The sequence below is a fragment of the Aedes albopictus genome, chromosome 1 (assembly GCF_035046485.1).
Source record: "Aedes albopictus strain Foshan chromosome 1, AalbF5, whole genome shotgun sequence".
NCBI lineage: Eukaryota > Metazoa > Arthropoda > Insecta > Diptera > Culicidae > Aedes > Aedes albopictus.
The window spans coordinates 21876276-21899793 of record NC_085136.1 but is presented as its reverse complement, the minus strand read 5'-3'; the positions used below and the strand labels follow the sequence as shown (position 1 = coordinate 21899793).

At 41.3% G+C, this 23518-nt stretch overlaps 4 protein-coding genes across 5 annotated transcripts in view; 1 reads left to right on the top strand and 3 right to left on the bottom strand.

Moving 5' to 3' along the window:
• Positions 1–23518, top strand: part of LOC109433644 (glutamine-dependent NAD(+) synthetase) — a 297418-nt gene that overhangs the window by 175553 nt on the left and 98347 nt on the right. The window lies entirely within an intron of this gene.
• The window catches only part of LOC109433641 (cytosolic carboxypeptidase 2), a 225163-nt gene that overhangs the window by 176206 nt on the left and 25439 nt on the right, over positions 1–23518 (bottom strand). The gene's annotated exons all lie outside the window — the stretch shown is intronic.
• LOC134287491 (ring-infected erythrocyte surface antigen-like) lies at positions 579–16739 on the bottom strand. The gene is made up of 5 exons (XM_062851456.1): positions 16697–16739; positions 16213–16420; positions 16099–16117; positions 15457–15783; positions 579–2375 (listed from the first exon to the last, which is right to left on the bottom strand). Exons 1-5 carry the CDS (start codon positions 16737–16739, stop codon positions 2028–2030), a joined length of 945 nt encoding a protein of 314 aa, XP_062707440.1. The 3' UTR covers positions 579–2027.
• Positions 17614–18606, bottom strand: LOC109433646 (C-type lectin 37Da). Its single transcript, XM_019710101.3, has 2 exons — positions 18392–18606; positions 17614–18323 (listed from the first exon to the last, which is right to left on the bottom strand). Exons 1-2 carry the CDS (start codon positions 18509–18511, stop codon positions 17961–17963), a joined length of 483 nt encoding a protein of 160 aa, XP_019565646.3. The 5' UTR covers positions 18512–18606; the 3' UTR covers positions 17614–17960.

Sequence of the window (23518 nt, the reverse complement as noted above, 5' to 3'; positions counted from 1 at the left end):
CCCGGAGGAATTTCCGAAGGAATTCCCGGAGGAATTTCTGAAGGAATTCCCGGAGGAATTTCCGAAGGAATTCCCGGAGGAATTTCCGAAGGAATTCCCGGAGGAATTTCCGAAGGAATTCCCGGAGGAATTTCCGAAGGAATTCCCGGAGGAATTTCCGAAGGAATTCCCGGAGGAATTTCCGAAGGAATTCCCGGAGGAATTTCCGAAGGAATTCCCGGAGGAATTTCCGAAGGAATTCCCGGAGGAATTTCCGAAGGAATTCCCGGAGGAATTTCCGAAGGAATTCCCGGAGGAATTTCCGAAGGAATTCCCGGAGGAATTTCCGAAGGAATTCCCGGAGGAATTTCCGAAGGAATTCCCGGAGGAATTTCCGAAGGAATTCCCGGAGGAATTTCCGAAGGAATTCCCGGAGGAATTTCCGAAGGAATTCCCGGAGGAATTTCCGAAGGAATTCCCGGAGGAATTTCCGAAGGAATTCCCGGAGGAATTTCCGAAGGAATTCCCGGAGGAATTTCCGAAGGAATTCCCGGAGGAATTTCCGAAGGAATTCCCGGAGGAATTTCCGAAGGAATTCCCGGAGGAATTTCCGAAGGAATTCCCGGAGGAATTTCCGAAGGAATTCCCGGAGGAATTTCCGAAGGAATTCCTGGAGGAATTTCCGAAGGAATTCCTGGAGGAATTTCCGAAGGAATTCCTGGAGGAATTTCCGAAAGAATTCCTGGAGGAATTTCGGAAGGATTTCCTGGAGGAATTTTCGAAGGAATTCCTGGAGGAATTTCCGAAGGCATTCCTGGAGGAATTTCCGAAGGAATTCCTGGAGGAATTTACGAAGGAATTCCTGGAGGAATTTACGAAGAAATTCCTGGAGGAATTTACGAAGGAATTCCTGGAGGAATTTACGAATGAATTCCTGGAGGAATTTCCGAAGGAATTCCTAGAGAACTATCCGGAGGAATTTCTAGAGGAGTTCTGGAGGAATTTCCGAAGCAAGTCAGGAATTCTTCCGAAAATTTCTTCCAGGATTTTTTCCATAAAAATCTCCAGAATTCCTCCAGGAATTGCTTCGGAAACATTCATTGATAGTTCCAAGCTGGATGCCTTATTAAAACTAAAAACTATGACTACACAAGTAACATTTTGATGACAAATTAGTCTTGTAGAGGCTTTGAGAACCTTAATAAAACCTTATACCTTTCATTTTGGATTTATAATGGTTTTAAGGACATATTCTAGTCTGTTTGACTAAACAATGTTACTGCGGTAGAACCCAAAGGATTAAAAAATAGCATGTCATCGATATTTCTGGGTTATTGACTCGATCCAATTTTACTTCTATACTCCAATGACCTGAAGAATAGAAAGAAAAAAAAAACTAAAGACTATAGTAACATACCGCCAACAATAGATCCTTCCCAACCACACAAGCCTGGAAAAGACAACATAAAAGCTCATGCCCTGCTTTGGGTCAAATAAATCCGAGACTAATAGTCTCGATTTGATGTAGCCGAAAAATAGAAAACCTCATCCAACACCCTTAATGGTACCGGTAGTTTGCACGAAACAAAAAAACGACAACAGCAACGACTCGTGAACTCACTATTCCAGAGGAATGCCACAAAGGGTAACCCGACCAGTTGAAAAAAACACAATCATATTTTTTTAAATGATGTTCAATTACATTTTCGCAGTGTTTCTCAGGTGCGATTCTCACTAAGATTTTTTTTTAATTTTATTTTTACTTATTCGTTTATTTGGAAGGCTTGGGCGATCACTAAGATTCTTACCTAGTTTCTAGTAGAGATTCCTAATGAGACTCACAGGGAACCTCAGAGAGACTTCCATACAGATTCTCAGAGAAATTCTCGTGATTATTTTCTTTGAGCTTATCACAAAGATTCTCATTACGTTCATCATTCTAATTGAGGCAGCCAATGAGATTCTCATAGTGTTTACCAGTGAGATTCTCACAGATACTCTTAGTGACATTTATGCAAACATTCTCAGAGAGATTCTCCCTGAGATTCTCAATGATTCTTAGTGAAATTCCTAGTGCGCATCTCACGCAGGTTATCAGTGAGGTTTTCACTGTGATTCCCAGTGAGATTTTCACTGAGATTCTTAGTAAGATTTTCACTGAAATTATCAGTGAGATTTTCACTGAGTTTCTCAGTGAAATTTTTGCTGATAGCCTCAGTGATATTGTCACTGAGATTCTCAGTGAGATTTTCACTGAGATTCTCAGTGAGATTTTCACTGAGATTCTCAGTGAGATTCCCACTAAGATTCTCAGTGAGACTTTCACTGAAATTCTCAATGAGATTTTCACTGAGATTCTCAGTTAAATTTTCACAGATAATCACATTGAAATTCTCCTAGAGACTCTTAGTGTGATTTTCACAGAGATTCTGAGTGCGAATCATGGGAGAATCTGTAGAACAAAATCGACGACAGTTGTCATGATTTTGTTATAGTTTTATTATGTGATTCTGGTCGGGCAGCAAACTCCAACAACTACGAAAATCAACCCCTTTTGATTTCTTCTCCAGTACACGAAGGTTGTTTGGGCATTCCTAGAGTAAATTTTAGGGTTTCCAATTCGCCATCGTCCTCCCGTGGAAAACAGATGATAGAAGTTACCTGATACACGCTATTGACCTGCATGTACCTGGGATCCTGCCACCGTGTTTTCGCCAAACAAAGAGAACACGAGAAACATAACAAACATTTGAGTTTTCATCGAGGATTTCGGGTGGGGGTAAGGGTGGAAAATACAGTCATTTCATTTTACAACCTGGGCAGCCACCATTATTACAAGCGGGATCGTCTACCGCTCTCTGGGTTTTTCCTTCCACAGGGCACCGACTCGAATGTCTGGTTGTCTGTTTTATTTCTGGACCACCAAGCGAAACAGCCGCTTTGCGCTTTGGAGGTGGGTGATTTGCTCTGGTTAGGATCGATTGAGTTCTATACGGGGAATGGGGTTTTCCCGTGGTTGATGATAGGGCCATTTTTCTTTGTGAAGGTACCGTTTTAGAAGGAAGCACAGTGGTCCAGCGTGATAGTTAGTGGCGATTTACTCTGAACTTCAAAAACTCTGTACTCGAGAGACTCTCCCTACTTCGAAAACTCTCTGTACTCGAGAAGCTCTCAGTACTCCGGAAACTCTGTATTCGAGAAACTCTCTGTAATTGATAAACTCTCTGTACCTGAGAAGTTCTCTCTACTTGAGAAAGTCTCTGTACTCGAGAAACTCGCTTTATTTGAGAAACTCCATACTCGAGAAACTCTCTGTACTTAAGAAGCACTCTGTACTCGAGAAACTCTCTAAACTTAAGAAACTCTCTCTTCTCGAGAAACTCTTTACACTCAAGAAGCTCTCTCTGTACTCAAGAAACTCTCTGCACTCGAGAAACTCTCTGTACTTGAGAAGCTCTCTCTATTCGAGAAACTCTTTGTACACAAAAAGCTCTCTCGGTACTCGAAAAACTCTCTGTACTCAAGAAACAATCTGTACTTGAGAAGATCTCTCTACTAAATAAACTCTCTGTACTTGAGAAGCTCTCTCTGCTCGAGAAACTTTTTGCACTCAAGAAAATCTCACTGTACTCGAGAAACTCTCTGCACTCAAGAAACTCTCTGTACTCGAAAAACTATCTGTTCTTGAGAAACTCTCTGTACTTGAGAAGCACTCTCTTCTCGAGTAACTCTTTGCACTCAAGAAGCTTTCTCTGTACTCGAGAAACTCTCTGTACTTGAGAAGCTCTCTCTGCTCGAGAAACTCTCTGTACTCGAGAAACTCAACACTCGAGAAACGCTCTGTCCTCGAGAAATTCTCTGTAATTGAGAAGCACTCTCTACTCGAGAAACTCTCTGTACTTGAGAAGCTCTTTCTTCTTGAGAAACTCTTTGCACTCAAGAAACTCTCCCTACTCGAGATACTCTTTGTACTCGAGAAACTCTCTGTACTCAAGAAACTCTCTGTACTTGAGAAACTCTCTCTACTCGAGAAACACTCTGTACTTGAGAAGCTCTCTCTTCTTGAGAAACTCTTTGCACTCAAGAAGCTCTCTCTGTACTCGAGATACCGGCTTTACTCGAGAAACTCTCTGTACTTAAGAAACGCTCTGTACTTGAGAAGCTCTCTCTACTAGAGGAACTCTCTGTACTTGAGAAGCTCTCTCTTCTCGAGAAACTCTTTGCACTCAAGAAAATCTCGCTGTACTCGAGAAACTCTCTGCACTCAAGAAACTCTCTGTACTCAAGAAACACTCTTTGTACTTGAGAAGCTCTCTCTTCTCGAGAAACTCTTTGCACTCAAGAAAATCTCGCTGTACTCAAGAAACTCTCTGTACTTGAGAAGCTCTCTCTCTACTCGAGAAACTCTCTGTACTCGAGAAACTCTCTCTACTCGAGGAACTCTCTGTACTTGAGAAGCACTCTCTTCTCGAGAAGCTCTTTGCACTCAAGAAAATCGCGCTGTACTCGAGAAACTCTCTGCACTCAAGAAACACTCTGTACTCGAGAGAGAAGCTCTCTCTCTCTCTACTCGAGAAACTCCCTGTACTCGAGAAACTCTCTCTACTCGAGAAACTCTTTGTACTCAAGAAACTCCCAGTATTCCGGAAACTCTCTATGTTCGAGAAAGTCTCTGTACTCGAGAAACTTTCCCTGTACTTGAGAAGCTCTCTCTACTCGAGAAACTTGTTCTGTACTCAGGAAACTCGCTTTACTCGAGAAGCTCCCTGTGTTCGAGAAACTCTCTCTACTCGAAAAACTGTCTGTACTCGAGTCTAAATTTAATGAGATTATCTCGCACTTGAGCTCATCAAATTGTCAGATAACGGGATTTAGGCAAATAAAAACAAAAACCCTCTGAGAGTCTCTCGCTGAGACTTTCGCTGAGACTCTGGCGGATAGTCTAAGTGAGTTCTAGAAGCGTTCAATTAGTCTCTTGCAGATATTTACAGATAGACTCTCGCAGAGATTTCTGATTAGATTCTCGTTAAGATTCTCATGTGGATACTCAGTGAGATTCCCAGGGAGATTCTTACCGATACTCACAGTGAGATTTTCGCAGACATTCCCAGTGATTTTCTCGCAGATTATCAGTGAAAATCTCACATCATTTCCCAGTGAGATTCTTACGTGTTTTCTCGGTGATACTCATATAAATTCCTACTGAGATTCTCAGTGAGACGCTTGCAAAGATTCGAAATGAGATTCTCGTAGAAATTATCACTGATTTCCAGACACATAGATTCTCAGTGGGATTCTTCTTATTTTTTTCGAAATTTAAGTGAGTTTCGCCGGTGATACACTACGCGACCGCTCCCGGGTTAAGATTCTCACATTGATTCTCAGTGAGATTCTCTGTGAGATCCTTACAGAGATTCTGACCGATATTCACAGTGAGATTTTCACAGATATTCCCAGTAAGTTTCTCGCAGATTCTCGGTGAAAACTTCACATCATTTTCCAGTGAGATTCTCACATGATGTCCCGGTGATACTCATATAAATTCTTACTGAGATTCTCGGTGAGACGGTCGCAAAGATTCGTCGAATTTAGATTCTCGAAGAAATTTTCACTGATTTCCAGTGAGATTCTCACATAGATGCTCAGTGGGATGCTCCTTGAACATTTTCGGAACTTAAGTGAGTTTCTCCGGTGATTCTCAGTAAGATTATTGCAAAGATTATCAGTCAAAAATAAAGGAAAAAAATGTGTAAATTCTCAGTGAGATTCTTAGTTCTTAGGTTTTCGGAAGAGATTGTCAGTCATATTCTTGCCAAGTTCTTCGACGTTTTTTTTTTTGTGAGATTCTCGTAGAGCTTCTCGGTAAGGTTTTTGGTGAGAATTTAAGTGAGATTCTCAATGAGATTCTTGCACAATTTCTCAGTGATATCTCACAGAAATTCATAGTGAGACTCTCGGTGAGACGTTCGCAAAGATTCAAATCGGGATTCTCCAAGAGATTTTCAGCGAGATTCGAAATGATTTTAATGAGATTCCCACATAAATGTTCAGTTATATTCTTCGTGAAAATTTTCAGTGAGTTCCTCTGGAGGTACTTAGTGAGATTCTCAATGAGATTTTCGAAAAGATTCTCCGTAAGATTCTAGAAGACATTCTCAGTGATGTTCTGGAAGAGATTCTCAGTGAAATTCTAGAAGAGATTCTCAGTGAGAATCTCCTAATTGGATTCTCGCAAAGATTCTCATATTTATTCACATTCGGATTCTCATAGTGATAGTGAGGTTTTCGCAGAAATTCCCACTGAGTTTCTCGCAGATTCTCAATGAAAATCGGTCAAGATTTTCCAGTGTGATTGTCACATAGTTTCTTAGTGATATCTCACAGAAAATTTAAGCAAGATTATCGCAAAAATTTGCATCGAGATTCTCGCAAAAAATTCCGGTGAGATTCTCAATGATTTCCAGTGAGATTCTCTCATAAATGCTGAGTTGGATTCTCCGTGAGTTGCTTTGGAGATTCTCAATGAGATTTTAGAAGAGACTCGGTGAGATTCTCGAAGAATTTTCAAGGGAGATTCTTGAAATGATTCTCATAGCATTGCTCAGTGTGATTCTTGCAAGAGTAATGAGTAAAATATCAAGCTTCTTAGTGAGATTCTTAGTACTTAAGTTTCTTGCAAAGAATTTCAGTCAGATTCTTGTAAAGTTTTACATTTCGATAATTGCAAAGATTTTTTGTGAGATTTTTGTGGAGCTTCTCAGTAAAAGTTTTGAATGGACTTTCTGTGAGGCTGTCACAGAGATTCTTAGAGAGATTCTCGCAAAGATTTTCTGTGAGTCACTCGCAGAGGTTCTCAGTGAGACTTTCGCAAAGAATCTCAGTGTTGAGTTGAAGTTCTCATATAGACTCTCAATGAGATTTTCGTAGAGATTCTCAGTGAGATTCTAGAAGCGATTCTCAGTGAGATTTTTTGGAGTGGTTTTGAGCCTGATTCTTGAAAAGATTTTCAGTGACATTCTCGAAGAGATTCTCAATGAGAATCTCGGAAAGATTCTCAGCGAGATTATTGCAAAGAAAAAAAAAATGCAAAGATTCTCAGTGGGATTCTTGCAAAGATTCTTAGTACATACTGAAGTTTTCGGCAGAGATTGTCAGTTTGATTTTCGTCGAGTAAAGCCGAGTAGTCAGTAAATTTCTTGCAAAGTTTCACAGTTTGACTGTAGCAAAGATTTTTTGTGAGATTCTCATAGAGCTTCTCAGTAAGGCTTTCGGTGAGAGACTTTCTGTAAGATTCTCGCAAAAAATCTTTGATTCCCTCGCAGAGGATCTCAGTGAAACTCCCGCAGAGATTCTCAGATAAAGATTCTCGCAGCGATTGTCATAGTGGTTTTCAATAAGATTCTCATAGGTTATAACTGTGAAATTCTTAAAGAGACTCCTGTGGATATTCTCAGGTTTTCGCAGATATTCTCGTAGAAATTATAAACAGATATTCTCAGTGAGATTCTCAGATAACTTGGCAGTGAGACTATCTAGCTCCAACTACATAGAAGGGACTCTTAGTACCATCATAAAAACATTATAAATGATATTTGGTTTCCCTTAGTAGTTCTTAGTGTGGTTATTTTAGTGATTCTCACTAAATGACTCTCACTAAGGTTCGAAGTAAGATTCTTGCAGAGATTTTGAGCGTGATTCACAGTGATTTCCAATGACATTCTCAGTGGGATTCTCAGTGACATTGTCAGTGAGATTCGCCAATGAGATTCTTCAACGAGATTCACGCAGTTTTCACTGTTTTCCAGTGAGATTCTTAGAGAGATTCTCGCAAAAAAATGCTGTCATACTCTCGCAGAGGTTCACAGTGACATGAAGCTTTTTTGTGAGATTTTTGACAGCTTCTCTGTTAGGCCATTGGCGAGACTTTCAATGAGATTTTCACTGAGATTCTCGCAAAGAATTTCTGTGATTCTCTCGCATAGGTTCTCAGTAAGACTCTCCCGGAGATTCTCAGATAGATTTTCGTGGAAATTCAGCGATTGTCATAATGATTTTCAATAACATTCTCATAGAAATAACTGTGAAATTCTTGCAGAGACACTCGCGGATATTCTCAGTAGTTCGCAGATATGCTTTAAGTAATATTCTCGTAGAATTTTCAGTGCGTTCATAATAGACATTCTCAGTGAGATTCTCAGATAGCTTATCAGTGAGCCCAAAAACATCAGGTTTCAAGACGCTTCAGGGGCGTTTTAAGGGGTTGTTTCATGGGATTTCTGGGGCCTTTTAAGGGCGTTCCGTCAGGTTTTGCTGACGTTCAAATGGTATTACGGGGATGTCAGGGGCGTTTCAGTAGTATTAAGAGGGTTTCAGAGACGTTTCAAGGGGCGTTAAGGACGATTCAGGGGGTTCTCAGAAGCCTTTAAAGGGCGTTACAAAGGTTTCAAGGGATTTCAGTGCTTTCAGGAGGTTTTAGGAACGTTTTAAGAGTGTTCTTAGAGGTTTAAGGAGCCTTTGATAGCATTTCAGGAGCGTTTCAAGGGGTTTCAGAAGCATTAAAAAGGGATTCTGGAGCCTTGGCAAGGTTTTCGGGGGCATTTCAATTTACTAATTATGATGATTTTAATGATGTTACAATGGGAACGTTCAGAGAGTTTCAGGAGCGTTTGGAGACATTTCCAGGCAGGAACGTATCAAGGCAGTTTCAGGAACACCCTTGAAGCAAAGAACCTGACACCCCATTTTATTTCAAATGTATTACAGGGATTTAAGGGCAAAATTCTCTGAAACATCTTTGAAAGCTTCCGAAATTCTCACGGACCCATCCCTGAGATACCCTGTAACGCCCCAGGCCCTGGAGCACATTCGAACCTCTTGAGATCCCCTGAGACACCATTGAGACCCCCTTAAAGCCTCTGGGACCTCCAGGTACCCCCTGAAATGTCCCTGGAACTTCCTGAGATGCCATTGAGATCCCCTAAAAGCTGCTGAGCCCTACATGCCATGGTACCCCCTATTATAACTCCCTGAGAGGACCCCAAAACTTTTTAAGGCCCTCAGATACCCTGGTACCCCTTGAAACACTCTTGAGATTTCCTGTTATTCCGCTGAAACTCCGTGAGACCCCCTGAAATGCCCATTTTCCAACCTCCCTCTGGTTCTGAATAGCTTTTCCTTTTTTATGCGGGGTATAAATTAAAAGTGCATAAAAATAACCAGCATAATAAGAGGTCTTAGGGCAATCGGTTTTTATGACGGTTCCCAAAACCTCAAAATGTTACTTGGGAATGATTCTCAATCTGATTCCCTTAATAGTCCTCAATGTGATGCTCTTAATGATGGTTACGAAGATCCTCAATGTGATATTTACAGAGATATTTTTTTGCAGATTCTTTATGAAAATCTCGCAAGATTCCTCAGATAGTGAGACTCGCACTAAGATTCGATGTGAGATTCTAGAAGAGATTCTTTCAGTTAGATTCTCGCAGTGACTCTCAGTGATATCCCGTGAGACTTTCAGTAGGATTTTTAGTGAAATTGTCAGTGATGAGATTCACACAGTTTACACAAAATTTTGCAGTGATTTTCTCAGTGAGATTCTCGCAAATAATACGTGATACTCTTGCAGAGGTTCTCAGTGAGACAAAGTTTTTTTGTGACATTCTTGTAGATATTCTTAGTAAGGATTTTGGTGAGACTTTCAGTGATATTCCCACGGATTCTCACAAAGAATTTCTATGATTCTTTCGCAAAGGATCTCAGTGAGACTCTCGCAGATGTTCTGAGTGAGAATCTCGAAAAGATTTTCAGATTCTCGCGGATATTCTTAATGAGATTCTCGCAGCGATTGTCATAATGATTTTCAATGAGATTCTCATTTGAGTAACTGTGAAATTCTTTCAGAAACTCTCGCGGATATTGTCAGCATTTCGCAGATGTGTTTAGTGATATTCTCGTAGTGATTCTTAGTGAATTTCTAACAGATATTCTCAGCTAGATTCTCAGAGAAATCCCATTGAGATACGCATAGTGATTCTCAGTTAGGTTTACTTAGTTGTTCTCAGTGTGGTTCTTTTAGTGATTCTCATTAAGCTCCTCAATGAGATTTTCACAGAGATTTTCAATAAGTTTCTTACAGACTCTCATTGATAGTCTCACATAAATTTTCATTGAGACTCTTGGTTAGATTTTCGGTGAGGCTCTCGCAAGATTCTCAGTGATATCCAGTGAGATTCTCACATAGATTCTCATTGGGAATCTCAGTGAGATTTTCGTAGTGATTCTCAATATTAAGGTACACCGGGGCAAACTGAAACGGGTGGGGCAAGATGAAACGCGAAGTTTTGAAATACATCTCAATAGAATTTGGAAATGTATCCTTCGTTAAAAGATTGTTTGAATCAGAAAGTATGTGTTATGGCAATCAAATTGTTTATCGTCATTGAAAAACATCATGTTAATCCGCTGTTTCATCTTGCCCCACCCGTTTCAACTTGCCCCGGTGTACCTTATTCGAACAGTTTTTCACTGATTTTATCAATGAAATTCTTTTTAGATTCTCAGTGAGAACTTTGCAGGCTACATTTCATTTCATGAGCTTATCTTCGGTCGTTTAGAGCTGAATATCTTTATTAAAATCTTATTAATAACTATCTTCTATCGTAAACATCTGAACCACGTTGTGCCCAGCTCTTCGTTTCCTTTCTGCCAAAATTAATATATCAAACGCTAACGGTGGTGCGGGCGGTGCTGGTTGCCAACATCAAACGACCAGAGACAGTGTTCGTTCCTTGACCTTTGTTCGGGCGCATCCCATCCTTACGCATGGGGAGCAGAGGCCTTGAAAGTAGGAATGAGTTTTTTTGGGTTTCGGACCGTCGTATACTACCGAAAAAAAAATAGGTACCACAATTTCCTTTGATAAAAGAGCATAAAATTTGGCTGCTTTGCGAAACAACACTGACTGAACACCGGAGATGACTATGGGGAGGAAGGGGCTATGCCGGTCTGGACTGGAGGGCACTGGCAAATAAATAAACGCTTTGATTCATCAACAACCCAACTCAACGATTCAACGGGAGAGGAAGGAAGTAGAGGTACCTTTGTCAGGTGCGACGGCGACGTCGACAAGAAGGGTTGGAACAGAAGCTCATTGCCTGTTTGTCGGAGTTGATGTTCATCTAGCCAGGCGGTCTCTCCCTCCGAATAATAGGTCCGTACCGTGAGATTGAATAGCCATGTTTTATCATTGAAATTGGAAACGTTGATACCTCTTTACACTTATTTGTAAAATCTTGAGAAAACCACAGGAAGAGCTTAAAAATGTGCCAAATCATGAGGAATTTTCTTTAAAAATGTTATATTTACAAGAAAAAAGAATTTCAGAAAGATTCTAATATTGAATTTCCTCTTTGAGTCCTCTCAGGATTCGTCCCAGAGTCCTCTCAGGATTCGTCCCAGAGCCCTCTCAGGATTCGTCCCAGAGTCCTCTCAGGATTCGTCCCAGAGTCCTCTCAGGATTCGTCCCAGAGTCCTCTCAGGATTCGTCCCAGAGTTCTCTCAGGATTCGTCCCAGAGTCCTCTCAGGATTCGTCCCAGAGTCCTCTCAAGATTCGTCGCAGAGTCCTCTCAGGATTCGTCCCAGAGTCCTCTCAAGATTCGTCCCAGAGTCCTCTCAGGATTCGTCCCAGAGTCCTCTCAGGATTCGTCCCAGAGTCCTCTCAGGATTCGTCCCAGAGTCCTCTCAGGATTCGTCCCAGAGTCCTACCAGGATTCGTCCCAGAGTCCTCTCAGTATTCGTCCCAGAGTCCTCTTTGGATTCGTCCCAGAGTCCTCTCTGGATTCGTCCCAGAGTCCTCTCAAGATTCGTCCCAGAGTCCTCTCAGGATTCGTCCCAGAGTCCTCTCAAGATTCGTCCCAAAGTCCTCTCAGGATTCGTCCCAGAGTCCTCTCAGGATTCGTCCCAGAGTCCTCTCAGGATTCGTCCCAGAGTCCTCTCAGGATTCGTCCCAGAGTCCTCTCAGGATTCGTCCCAGAGTCCTCTCAGGATTCGTCCCAGAGTCCTCTCAGGATTCGTCCCAGAGTCCTCTCAAGATTCGTCGCAGAGTCCTCTCAGGATTCGTCCCAGAGTCCTCTCAAGATTCGTCCCAGAGTCCTCTCAGGATTCGTCCCAGAGTCCTCTCAGGATTCGTCCCAGAGTCCTCTCAGGATTCGTCCCAGAGTCCTACCAGGATTCGTCCCAGAGTCCTCTCAGTATTCGTCCCAGAGTGCTCTTTGGATTCGTCCCAGAGTCCTCTCTGGATTCGTCCCAGAGTCCTCTCAAGATTCGTCCCAGAGTCCTCTCAGGATTCGTCCCAGAGTCCTCTCAAGATTCGTCCCAAAGTCCTCTCAGGATTCGTCCCAGAGTCCTCTCAGGATTCGTCCCAGAGTCCTCTCAGGATTCGTCCCAGAGTCCTCTCAGGATTCGTCCCAGAGTCCTCTCAGGATTCGTCCCAGAGTCCTCTCAGGATTCGTCCCAGAGTCCTCTCAGGATTCGTCCCAGAGTCCTCTCAGGATTCGTCCCAGAGTCCTCTCAGGATTCGTCCCAGAGTCCTCTCAGGATTCGTCCCAGAGTCCTCTCAGGATTCGTCCCAGAGTCCTCTCAGGATTCGTCCCAGAGTCCTCTCAGGATTCGTCCCAGAGTCCTCTCTGGATTCGTCCCAGAGTCCTACCAGGATTCGTCCCAGAGTCCTCTCTGGATTCGTCCCAGAGTCCTCTCAGGATTCGTCCCAGAGTCCTCTCAAGATTCGTCCCAGAGTCCTCTCAGGATTCGTCCCAGAGTCCTCTCAGGATTCGTCCCAGAGTCCTCTCAGGATTCGTCCCAGAGTCCTCTCAGGATTCGTCCCAGAGTCCTCTCTGGATTCGTCCCAGAGTCCTACCAGGATTCGTCCCAGAGTCCTCTCTGGATTCGTCCCAGAGTCCTCTCTGGATTCGTCCCAGAGTCCTCTCTGGATTCGTCCCAGAGTCCTCTCTGGATTCGTCCCAGAGTCCTCTCTGGATTCGTCCCAGAGTCCTCTCTGGATTCGTCCCAGAGTCCTCTCTGGATTCGTCCCAGAGTCCTGTCAGCATTCGTCCCAGAGTCCTGTCAGGATTCGTCCCAGAGTCCTGTCAGGATTCGTCCCAGAGTCCTGTCAGGATTCGTCCCAGAGTCCTGTCAGGATTCGTCCCAGAGTCCTGTCAGGATTCGTCCCAGAGTCCTGTCAGGATTCGTCCCAGAGTCCTGTCAGGATTCGTCCCAGAGTCCTGTCAGGATTCGTCCCAGAGTCCTGTCAGGATTCGTCCCAGAGTCCTGTCAGGATTCGTCCCAGAGTCCTGTCAGGATTCGTCCCAGAGTCCTGTCAGGATTCGTCCCAGAGTCCTGTCAGGATTCGTCCCAGAGTCCTGTCAGGATTCGTCCCAGAGTCCTGTCAGGATTCGTCCCAGAGTCCTGTCAGGATTCGTCCCAGAGTCCTGTCAGGATTCGTCCCAGAGTCCTGTCAGGATTCGTCCCAGAGTCCTGTCAGGATTCGTCCCAGAGTCCTGTCAGGATTCGTCCCAGAGTCCTGTCAGGATTCGTCCCAGAGTCCTGTCAGGATTCGTCCCAGAGTCCTGTCAGGATTCGTCCCAGAGTCCTGTCAGGATTCGTCCCAGAGTCCTGTCAGGATTCGTCCCAGAGTCCTGTCAGGATTCGTCCCAGAGTCCTCTCAGGATCCGTTTCAGAGTCCTTTCAGGATTCGTCCCAGAGTCCTCTCAGGATTCGTCCCAGAGTCCTCTCAGGATACGTCCCAGAGTCCTCTCAGGATTCGTCCCAGAGTCCTCTCAGGATTCGTCCCAGAGTCCTCTCAGGATTCGTTCGTTCCAGGGTCCTCTCAGGATTCGTCCCAGATTTTCAAGGAAATATGTACTGGAAATCAAGTTTCGGTAATTATTATTGAAACATTTGTGTAGGCTTTTAGCCTACAAATTTCCGAAAATATTCCATAAGATTCCTGTTGTGATGTCTAAATGTAAACATAAATCTGCTTGTGTTCTCAAGGAGGTTCCCATAAGATTCTCATTTAGGTTTCCTTAAAGACATTCATCGAGATTATTGTGCAGTTGTGAAGCGAGAATATGTGGGAGATTTTCCTGGAAGATATTGTAGAAATCTCACCTACGCTCGTGAGTTGAGGCCCACACTCTCGCTGGAAATCTCAAATAGAGTCTCGCGAAGATTTTCAGTGAGATTCTAGCAGAAATTCTCATAATGATTCTTAGTGAGACTCTCAAAGTGAATCAGAATGCGATGCTCATAGAGATTCGCATTAAGATTTGCTACAGATTCCCAGTGAGATTCTTGGAAACCTTTAGTACAAATTTTGGAGGAATTCCCAGTAGGCTTCCCGCCGAGTGAGATACTTAGTGATATTCTCAGGGAGATTCTCATAAAGGTTTTCTGTGCGATTCTCACGATGATACTCATTGTGATTCTCACGATGATACTCATTGTGATTCTCACAGAGATTCTCTGTAGTGTGATTCTCTCGCCTCGCAGTGCGATTCTCACGAAAAATCTCAGTGAGTTTCGCGCTGTGATTCTCATAGTGGTGCTCACTAAGACGCTCACAAGGTTCCTCAGTGATATTCTCATAGTGATTGCTAGATAGAATCTCATTATTTTCTCAGCGAGTTGTTTTTCAGACAGATTATTTTCAGATACATTCTTATAAATACTTTTGAAACAATTCTTGAACTTCTCAGTGAGAATCGCATAGTTATACCAGAGATAAATTCGTAGATAATCTGTGAAACTAAAGCAGAAAATCTCAGTGAAATTTTCAGAAAGATGAGATTCTCACAGAGACTCAATGCGATTCTCACAAAAACTCAGTGAGATTCTCGCTGAGATTCTCATAGTGATTCTCACTCAGACGCTCCTAATGACGCTCCAGTGATATTCGCATAGTGATTGTTAGATAGAATCTCATATTGGTTTCTTGCTCGGATTCTCACAGTGATTCTCTTTGAAATTCCAATAATATTCCTAGTAAGATCCTCTATGAATTCGTAGTGGGATTTACATGTATAGTTTTTCAGATAGATTCTCTCTATAATCTTCAGATACATTCTTATAAAGACATTTGAAGAAATTCTTGATATTCTCAGTGAAAATCTCATAGTGTTCGCAGTAAGAAACACACAGAATCTCTGTGAGATTATCACAGTAAATCTCAGTGAAATTTTCATAAAGATTCTCAGTGAGATTCTCACAGAGATTCTCTGTGTGATTCTCACAGAGATTCTCTGTGTGATTCTCACAGAGTCTCTCAGAGCGATTCTCACTAAAAAAACCTCAGTGAGTTTCTCGCTGAGATTCAAATAGTGGTTACCACTAAAACGCTCAAAATGGTCCTCAGTGATATTTTCATAGTGATTAGATAGAATCTCAAAATTTTGTCAGTGAAATTTTCATAGTTTTTCAGACAGATTCTCTTTATAATCTTCAGATATATTCTTAAAAATACTTTTAAAGGAATTCTTGAGATTCTGACTTGAGAACTCACAGATTCGCTGTAAGATTATCAAGTAAATCTCAGTGATATTTTCATAAAGAATCTCAACAAGATTTTCACAGAGATTGTCAGTGTGATTCTCACTGAGACTCTCAATGCGATTCTCGCTGAGATTTTCATAGTGGATCTCACTAATACGATCGTAATGGTTCTCAGTGATACTCTCATAGTGTTTGTTAGAGAGAATCTCATACTGGTTTCTAGTTATGTTCTTACAGAGATTCTCTTTGAAATTCTAAGATAGTGAGACCCTCTTTTAATTGAGACCCTCTATGGATGCGCAGTAAGATTTGCAAAGTTTTTCAGATAGATTCTCTTTATAATCTTTAGACACATTCTTATTAAGACTTTTGAAGAAATTCTTGCGTTTCTCAATGAAAATCTCATAGTGTTCGCAGTAAGAACACACATATTCTCTGTGATATTATCACAGTAATTCTCAGTTAAATTTCCTCAAAGATTCTCAGTGCGATTCTCAATAAGATTCTCAGTGTGATTCTCACAGAGACTCTCAGTGCGATTCTCACAAAAATGTCAATCAGTTTCTCACTAAGACGCTCACAATGTACCTCAGTGATATTCTCATAGTGATTAGAATCTCATAATTTTGTCAGTGAGATTTTTATAGTTTTTGAGACAGATTTTCTTTATAATCTTCAGCTACATTCTTATAAAGACTTTCAAAAGAATTCTTAAGATTCGCACTAAGAACCGCATAGTGAGATTCTCTGTGAGATTATCACAGCAAATCTCAGTGAAATTTTCACAACGATTCTCAGTGAGATTCTCGAAGAGATTCTCAATGTGATTCTCACAGAGACTTTCAGTGCAATTCTCACAAAAAATGTCAGTGAGTTTCTCGCAAAGATTCTCTGGTGATTATCACTATGACGCTCACAATGTTCCTCAGAGATATTTTCATAGTGATTGTTAGACAGTGATTATCCTTGATTTTTTTGTGAAATTTTCATAATTTTTCAGATAGATTCTAAATTTCAGTGACATTTTCACAAATACTCACAATGAGATTCTCGCGGAAACGCTCACATCAAGCCCTGTGAGTTGAGGCACACTTTCACGCCGGGAATGCTCTATTATACCCACCGGCAAATGAAACCAGGAGAAAAAACCGGTGAAAAATTTCCTACCAAGCAGGATATTTACCGAACCAAACCGGACGGGAGCGAGCATTGCAATGCATATATTGTTTGCGACGTAGGTAGGACCAACAAATCTGCTGGCTCATGTTCCCGCCGCGCCTCGCGTCTTCAGTTCCGCAGTATGTAGTCAGTTCCTGCCTAGCTAACAGTGTGTCTTGTCTTGTTGCAGGACATGAACAGGTTGTAGGTACCTACATGCAAGAAGCCTCTCGCATCGCATCGCATATATCGTGTACACGGAGGATTGACGTAAAAACCCCCCGACCGGTAAATAGCGCAACGAGGAAGAAATCGGGTTTGCAGTGCTTTTGGTTCGATGATTTTTGTTGTTTTTTTTGTTCGGGGTTGCTGCTGTTGACGTGGATAACGGAAGTTCTATATTGTATGACATGGTGGTAGAATGACACAAAATTGAAAGTTGGCAAAAGTAATCGAAGCAGCGACAGGATTGATTGAAAAGCTCTGCACGTGTGTACGTTTTAGGATATTTTTAGAAAAGTAAAATGTTTACTAGAGCCTTCAAATGAAAGTTTTTTTTACAAGTTATCTATCACTTGACGCCAGGCATCCATGCACCAATGCGTGAACCTCTATGCCAAGAATAAACATTTCCCAAGAACACTCCGCATGACCTTGTGCAGGCTCAGAGGATTCAAATTTCCATAGACAACGCTGGAAATTTCATGACCTTACGCAGAATACGTAGATAGAACTCGAAACCTGCTGTGCGGGCGAGCGATTGCATCATCAATTTCTCACCGTTCCTCAAATAGACTTGCAATCTGACGTTGCAGGTGCGTCACACTTAAGATGTATGTCAGAGTCTCAAGCAATCATTCGTAGATTCCTTGTGTATCAACCAGGGATGGAAAATGTCACGGAATGCCATGAAAAAAAATGTCATGACATTTTTCAATTTACACAATTCTCGGTGTGAATTGACGTTCGTGAGCTTTACCAATCTATCATATTGATTAGTTGTGGCAAATTTATGATGTCGTTGACAAAGATTTCCTTCTAGGGATAGTGAAACTATCACATAATAGAATGACATTTTCATGACATTTCTCATCTCTGGTACCAATCAAATGTATAGAGACAAGTCTCAGCTTTGGTCGATTGTTGATCGATTCAGAGAATAAACTTTGCAATTACATAACTGGTCGATCTCTGTCCACTCACATGTTCACCAGAATTGAAAGATTTTGGAGTTTTAAATTTTATTTGGTAACGTTGAAATTTGAAAATCGTTTCAAACTCTTTCACAAACGAAATATTTCGCGTTGCTGCAGGACGCAGTAAACCACTTCCATTCGTTGAAATCCGAATCCGCTTCTGGATCCTCCCTTCGGGTTGCAAGATATACACAATCCCCGTTTCTTCCATACCGATCCGATGTATTCCAATTGAACCACATAATCCTGGTGCCCGTCGAGTACCAGTGGTAGTTTCCGGAATCACCCAAATCGTTTCCACCGGTCCAAAACGACGTTCCGTTGGCTTTGTCGGTGTCTTCGATGCTACCGACAATGGCCATCTGCTCGTCCCCGTTGGCCACCGTTACCAGCTTCATGCCCAAGTAGTGGCAATACTCCATGGCTTTGTACCAATTACTCTGCACAGTCAGTGAGATAGAGGAATATTTTGGAAAGTCGTAAAACAGAGAACCTCATCATAACTCACCTTGAAGTTTGGAACCACATATTTGCTCGTTGAGTCACACTCGGCTCTCATTTTCTGAGTTGTATCGTGGCCCAATGTCAGGACTAGCCCCGCCAGGAGCCAAGTGATTTGAGATTTCATCTTGCTTATACCAAGGCAGAAATTGCACTACTTGATTGCATTCTGTAAAGTTGAAATCGACCGACTCGAACGAATCTTCTTATCAACTCAAAATGCTGCCGTTCAGCACTGTTTGTATACTCATCACAAGCAACTTTCAATATTTATAGATTCGGTGATAACCTCGGTATGAGTCAAATTGTCATGAAATGCAACAACTATCATCAGAATATACAATGTTTCAAAGTAAAATCATCCGACTACAAAATAGTATCAAGTTTATATCATATTGTGTTATAATGTTATACTATTTTTCGATAACTCATTATGATATAAACTAGATGCAGAATGATGTTAAAATAACTTAAATTGGAACAAAAAGTACACTGCTCTAACGAAGATAGTAACCTATTTTGTTATAATCAGACTAAATTTGTAACAAAATGTGATATGAATTCAAGCCTTAAGATTATTAGTTTCTATCAAAATTTGATATAATTGTGTATCAAACATAATATAATTTTATCAAACAATATTTATAACAAAGTGTGATATAATTTGAAAACATCTTGAACATGATTATATCACAATGTGTTATAAATATCATGGTTTGGTATAGTTATGTTATATTTTTGTTACAATTTTCTAGTCGGAAATCCATTTCAAATCAGTTTCAATGCCTTCGTGCCTTTTAAAGCCTAGTACTCAGCTGGCAAGAAATGAGGTCAAGGAAAAAAGTGTATTTTTACCAAAGTTTATTGCATGATTTGTCTTTATTAAAGAGACTTTCAGCCCTTGGCTGGTTCGTCTCTTCTTTTACCAAAGTTATTTTGACAGTCGATTTTGAAAGAGAAAAAAGAAAAAAAAATCGACGAAACTCTTTGTTTATCAATATATTATTTTATCAACAATGAATCTACACTCTGACTGACTTGGAATGGAACCAGGACAATCGGCAAGCACTAGCGAACTCCCCTCCCAGGAGCAGGCATGAATCTACTGATCTGGACCAGCAATCCGAGGCGCTCCAGCTCTATTTGATAATCTGAGCGGGCCAACTGGCTGTTTGCTGCAACCGGACACGATATGTTTTTGGTATGATTTCGATTTCTAAAAGGAAATGCTTTGGGTATACGGGAAAGCCACCGGCGCTTCCTCCAGGGATTCCTCAGAATTTCCTCCTGGAATTCCTCCAGGAATTCCGTCGAGGATTCCTCCAGGAATTCCTTCGGGGATTCCTCCAGGAATTCCTTCGGGGATTCCTCCAGGAATTCCTTCGGTGATTCCTCCAGCAATTTGTGCAGATATAACTCTAGGAATTCCTCCGGAGATTCATCCTTAAAATCCTTCTAGAATTTCTCCAGGAGTTCTTCCGGGAATTCCTCCTAAGTAGGATTCCTTCGGAAATCTATCTGGAGATTCCTTCAGAAATTCTACCAGGAATTCCTTCGGGGATTCCTCCAGGAATTCCTTTGGGGATTCCTCCAGGAATTCTTTCGGGGATTAATCCAGGAATTTTTTCGGGGATTTCTCCAGGAATTCCTTTGGGGATTCCTCCAGGAATTCTTTCGGGGATTCCTCCAGGAAATCCTTCGAGGATTCCTCCAAAAATTCCTTCGGGGATTCCTCCAGGAATTCCTTCGGGGATTCCACCAGGAATTCCTTCGGGGATTCCTCCAGGAATTCCTTCGGGGATTCCTCCAGGAATTCCTTCGGGGATTCCTCCAGGAATTCCTTCGGGGATTCCTCCAGCAATTCCTTTGGGGATCGCTCCAGGAATTCCTTCGGGGATTCCTCCAGGAATTCCTTCGGGGATTCCTCCAGGAATTCCTTCGGGGATTCCTCCAGGAATTCCTTCGGGGATTCCTCCAGGAATTCCTTCGGGGATTCCTCCAGGAATTCCTTCGGGGATTCCTCCAGGAATTCCTTCGGGGATTCCTCCAGGAATTCCTTCGGGGATTCCTCCAGGAATTCCTTCGGGGATTCCTCCAGGAATTCCTTCGGGGATTTCTCCAGGAATTCCTTCGGGGATTCCTCCAGCAATTCCTTTGGGGATCGCTCCAGGAATTCCTTCGGGGATTCCTCCAGGAATTCTTTCGGGGATTCCTCCAGGAATTCCTTCGGGGATTCCTGCAGGAATTCCTTCGGGGATTCCTCCAGGAATTCCTTCGGGGATTCCTCCAGGAATTGTTTCGGGGATTTCTCCAGGGATTCCACTAGGAATTCCTTCGGGGATCGCGCCAGGAATTTCTTCGGGGATTACTTCAGAAATTCCTTCGGGGATTCCTCCAGGAATTCCTTCGGGGATTCCTCCAGGAATTCCTTCGGGGATTCCTCCAGGAATTCCTTCGGGGATTTCTCCAGGGATTCTCCTAGGAATTTCTTCGGGGATCGCTCCAGGAATTTCTTCGGGGATTACTTCAGAAATTCCTTCGGGGATTCCTCCAGGAATTCCTTCGGGGATTTCTCCAGGAATTCCTTCGGGGGTTCCTCCAGGAATTCCTTCGAGAATTCTCCAAGATTTCCTTCGGGGATTCCTCCAGAAATTGCTTCGGGGATGCTTCTATTTATTCCTTTTGAGATTCCTCCAGGAATTCCTCTAGGGATTCCTTCAGGAATTCTTTCGGGGATTCCGCAAGGAATTCTTTCGGGATTCCATTAATTTCTACGGGGATTCCTTCAGGAAATTCTTTGGGGATTCCTTCAGGAATTTCTTCGCGGATTCCTTCAGGAATTCCTTGGGGGATTTCTTCAGGGATTCAGTTACATATTTCAGAACAAATTTGTTACAAGTTTTGTTATAAATCTCTTGGCTCAAGTGACCAAAATAACAAAAAAATAATCAATCTTTTTCGCGACAACACAAAAAATCTTATATATTTTGAAATAGTTTTGTTTCAAAAAGTATAACAAAGACTGCAATAAGCGTGTTACGAAAATATGTTAGAAGAATTTCAATTCTAATGCATAAAATAACAAATGTTGTTATACATCAGTTTGAATAAATGAAACAAGTTTTGTTATAATTTGGTTGCTAAAATTATAACAAAATAGCTGTTCCCGGCAAACTTTGTCTTGCCTACTGCGTTTTTTGACGTTTCAAGTTTCTGGCCAAGACCAAGTCCCCGGTCAAAATGTATGAAAGATCGATTTTCAAAAACTCTCACTTTTTCCATGTTTTTCGCCTCATAAACCTTCCTTGGGTGAAAACTAACAGAACAAAACAAAGACGACTCAAAACAGACGCTCCATTCGTAAGTTATGCGCGGTCCCCCGTATGTCACTGCATTTTTATATATATAGATGTTAATATAATTTTGTTACGGATATTCACATGGAAAATTCTTATAACAGAATTATATCAAATATTGTTATTTCTAACAACAGTTTGTTTTGTTATGATCTTGTTATGTGCTTCTGGTCGGGTAAGTTTAACCCTCCAATGCCCAAAAAGAAACAAATAGGTATAACTGATTTTTTGAGTGAGAGGTTATAGAAATGTTCATTTTACCGGTTCACTTTTAGACCGGTAAAAAATGTATTTTCCCGTTAAAGAATCGTTCGATTTTTACAAATTATTTTACTGGGAGATTAAAGGTTTAAATATAATAAGTAGTTGTGCGAACCTGTTTGCTTAACCGGTTCACTTCGAACTGTTACAATCAAGAGCATCGTCGCACTAATATTGTGTGGATGTTATACCTAATATGATGACAAAAGGTGGATAATTTACCAAGAATACATGATTAATTGAACCGGTTCGTTTAACCGATTCTTTTTTGAACCGGTCAAAATAACTGCATAGTCTCGTTTAAGGATCGTCGGTGTTTTATCATCCTTTTTATGGTTAACCTTCCAGAAAGAATAAGATAAGTGATTGGGAAAACCGGTTCATTTCTGAACCGGTAAAAATCAAGAATTTCATTTCATTAGCATTATACTGACGTTTTGCGTATTATTATAATAAAATGTTGATTATTCAACGAAATTACATGATTTTGGGAATCGGTTTCTTCAAACCGGTTGATTTTTGAACCGGTAAAATGATTTTGATGTCCCGCCTGAGAATCGTAGGATTTTCAGAGTTTATTTTGACGAACGATCAAACATAAGGCCAAAATAAGTGATTAAGAAAACCGGTTCGCAAATCCGATAAACTTGAACCGGAAAAATAAACAAAAATCCATTTGTGCAGTGTTAATGTTATTCAAATTATTTGTTTTTGAAAGATTATAGGTAAACGAGACTGAGTCATTTTAAAAATCGGTTGGTTCTACCAAATATTTTGTTAAACGTCATTAGTTTGAGTTTCAGAACTGAGCTATTTAAATTTTGATCCGATTAGTTACTTCATCTTACAAGTAATGTACTTAGTTTCTCTGCACCACCGTGGGTACTCAGGACTGAAAGTAAGCAATTACTTGGTTTCAGATTGCTGGAAGATTGACCGATGAAATGGATTAAGCGATATTTTGTAAATAACAATGAACAAAACAGTCAAACAGTCAATAATTTCCATGGATTTGTCAGTGCACAACGGTAAAATCGTTGTCGGATTCATGATCAAAAAGTCATGATATCAATAACCTAACCGTTCCATGATATAATGACTAACTGTTACAATATCATGACCGAAATTTTAGGTCCTTAACGATGGTTATCGTGAACAATTATAACCAGAAGTCATAATTATGAAAAGCGTTATATGATGCTATTCTCGTTTTAAGAAACAGAATATCATGACGCTAAGTCATGAAGTCATGACTCTAATTTCTGGATCATAAAACCATGAATTAAAACAACGGATTTTGTACTCAGGAATGACACACACTGCTTAAAAGGTAAAAAAACTAAAATAATAACTGATGTGTTTTCTATGAATACCACGTTACGACGAGTTGGAGATCGTCCAGTATATTACGTTAGCTGGACCGGTTCTACCTGCCATCCCAATACAAATTTCCAAAAAGCAGCAGGCCTATAACCCATTTGTAGACCGTGAGACTCTTGAACTTGCGTTGGGTGTGA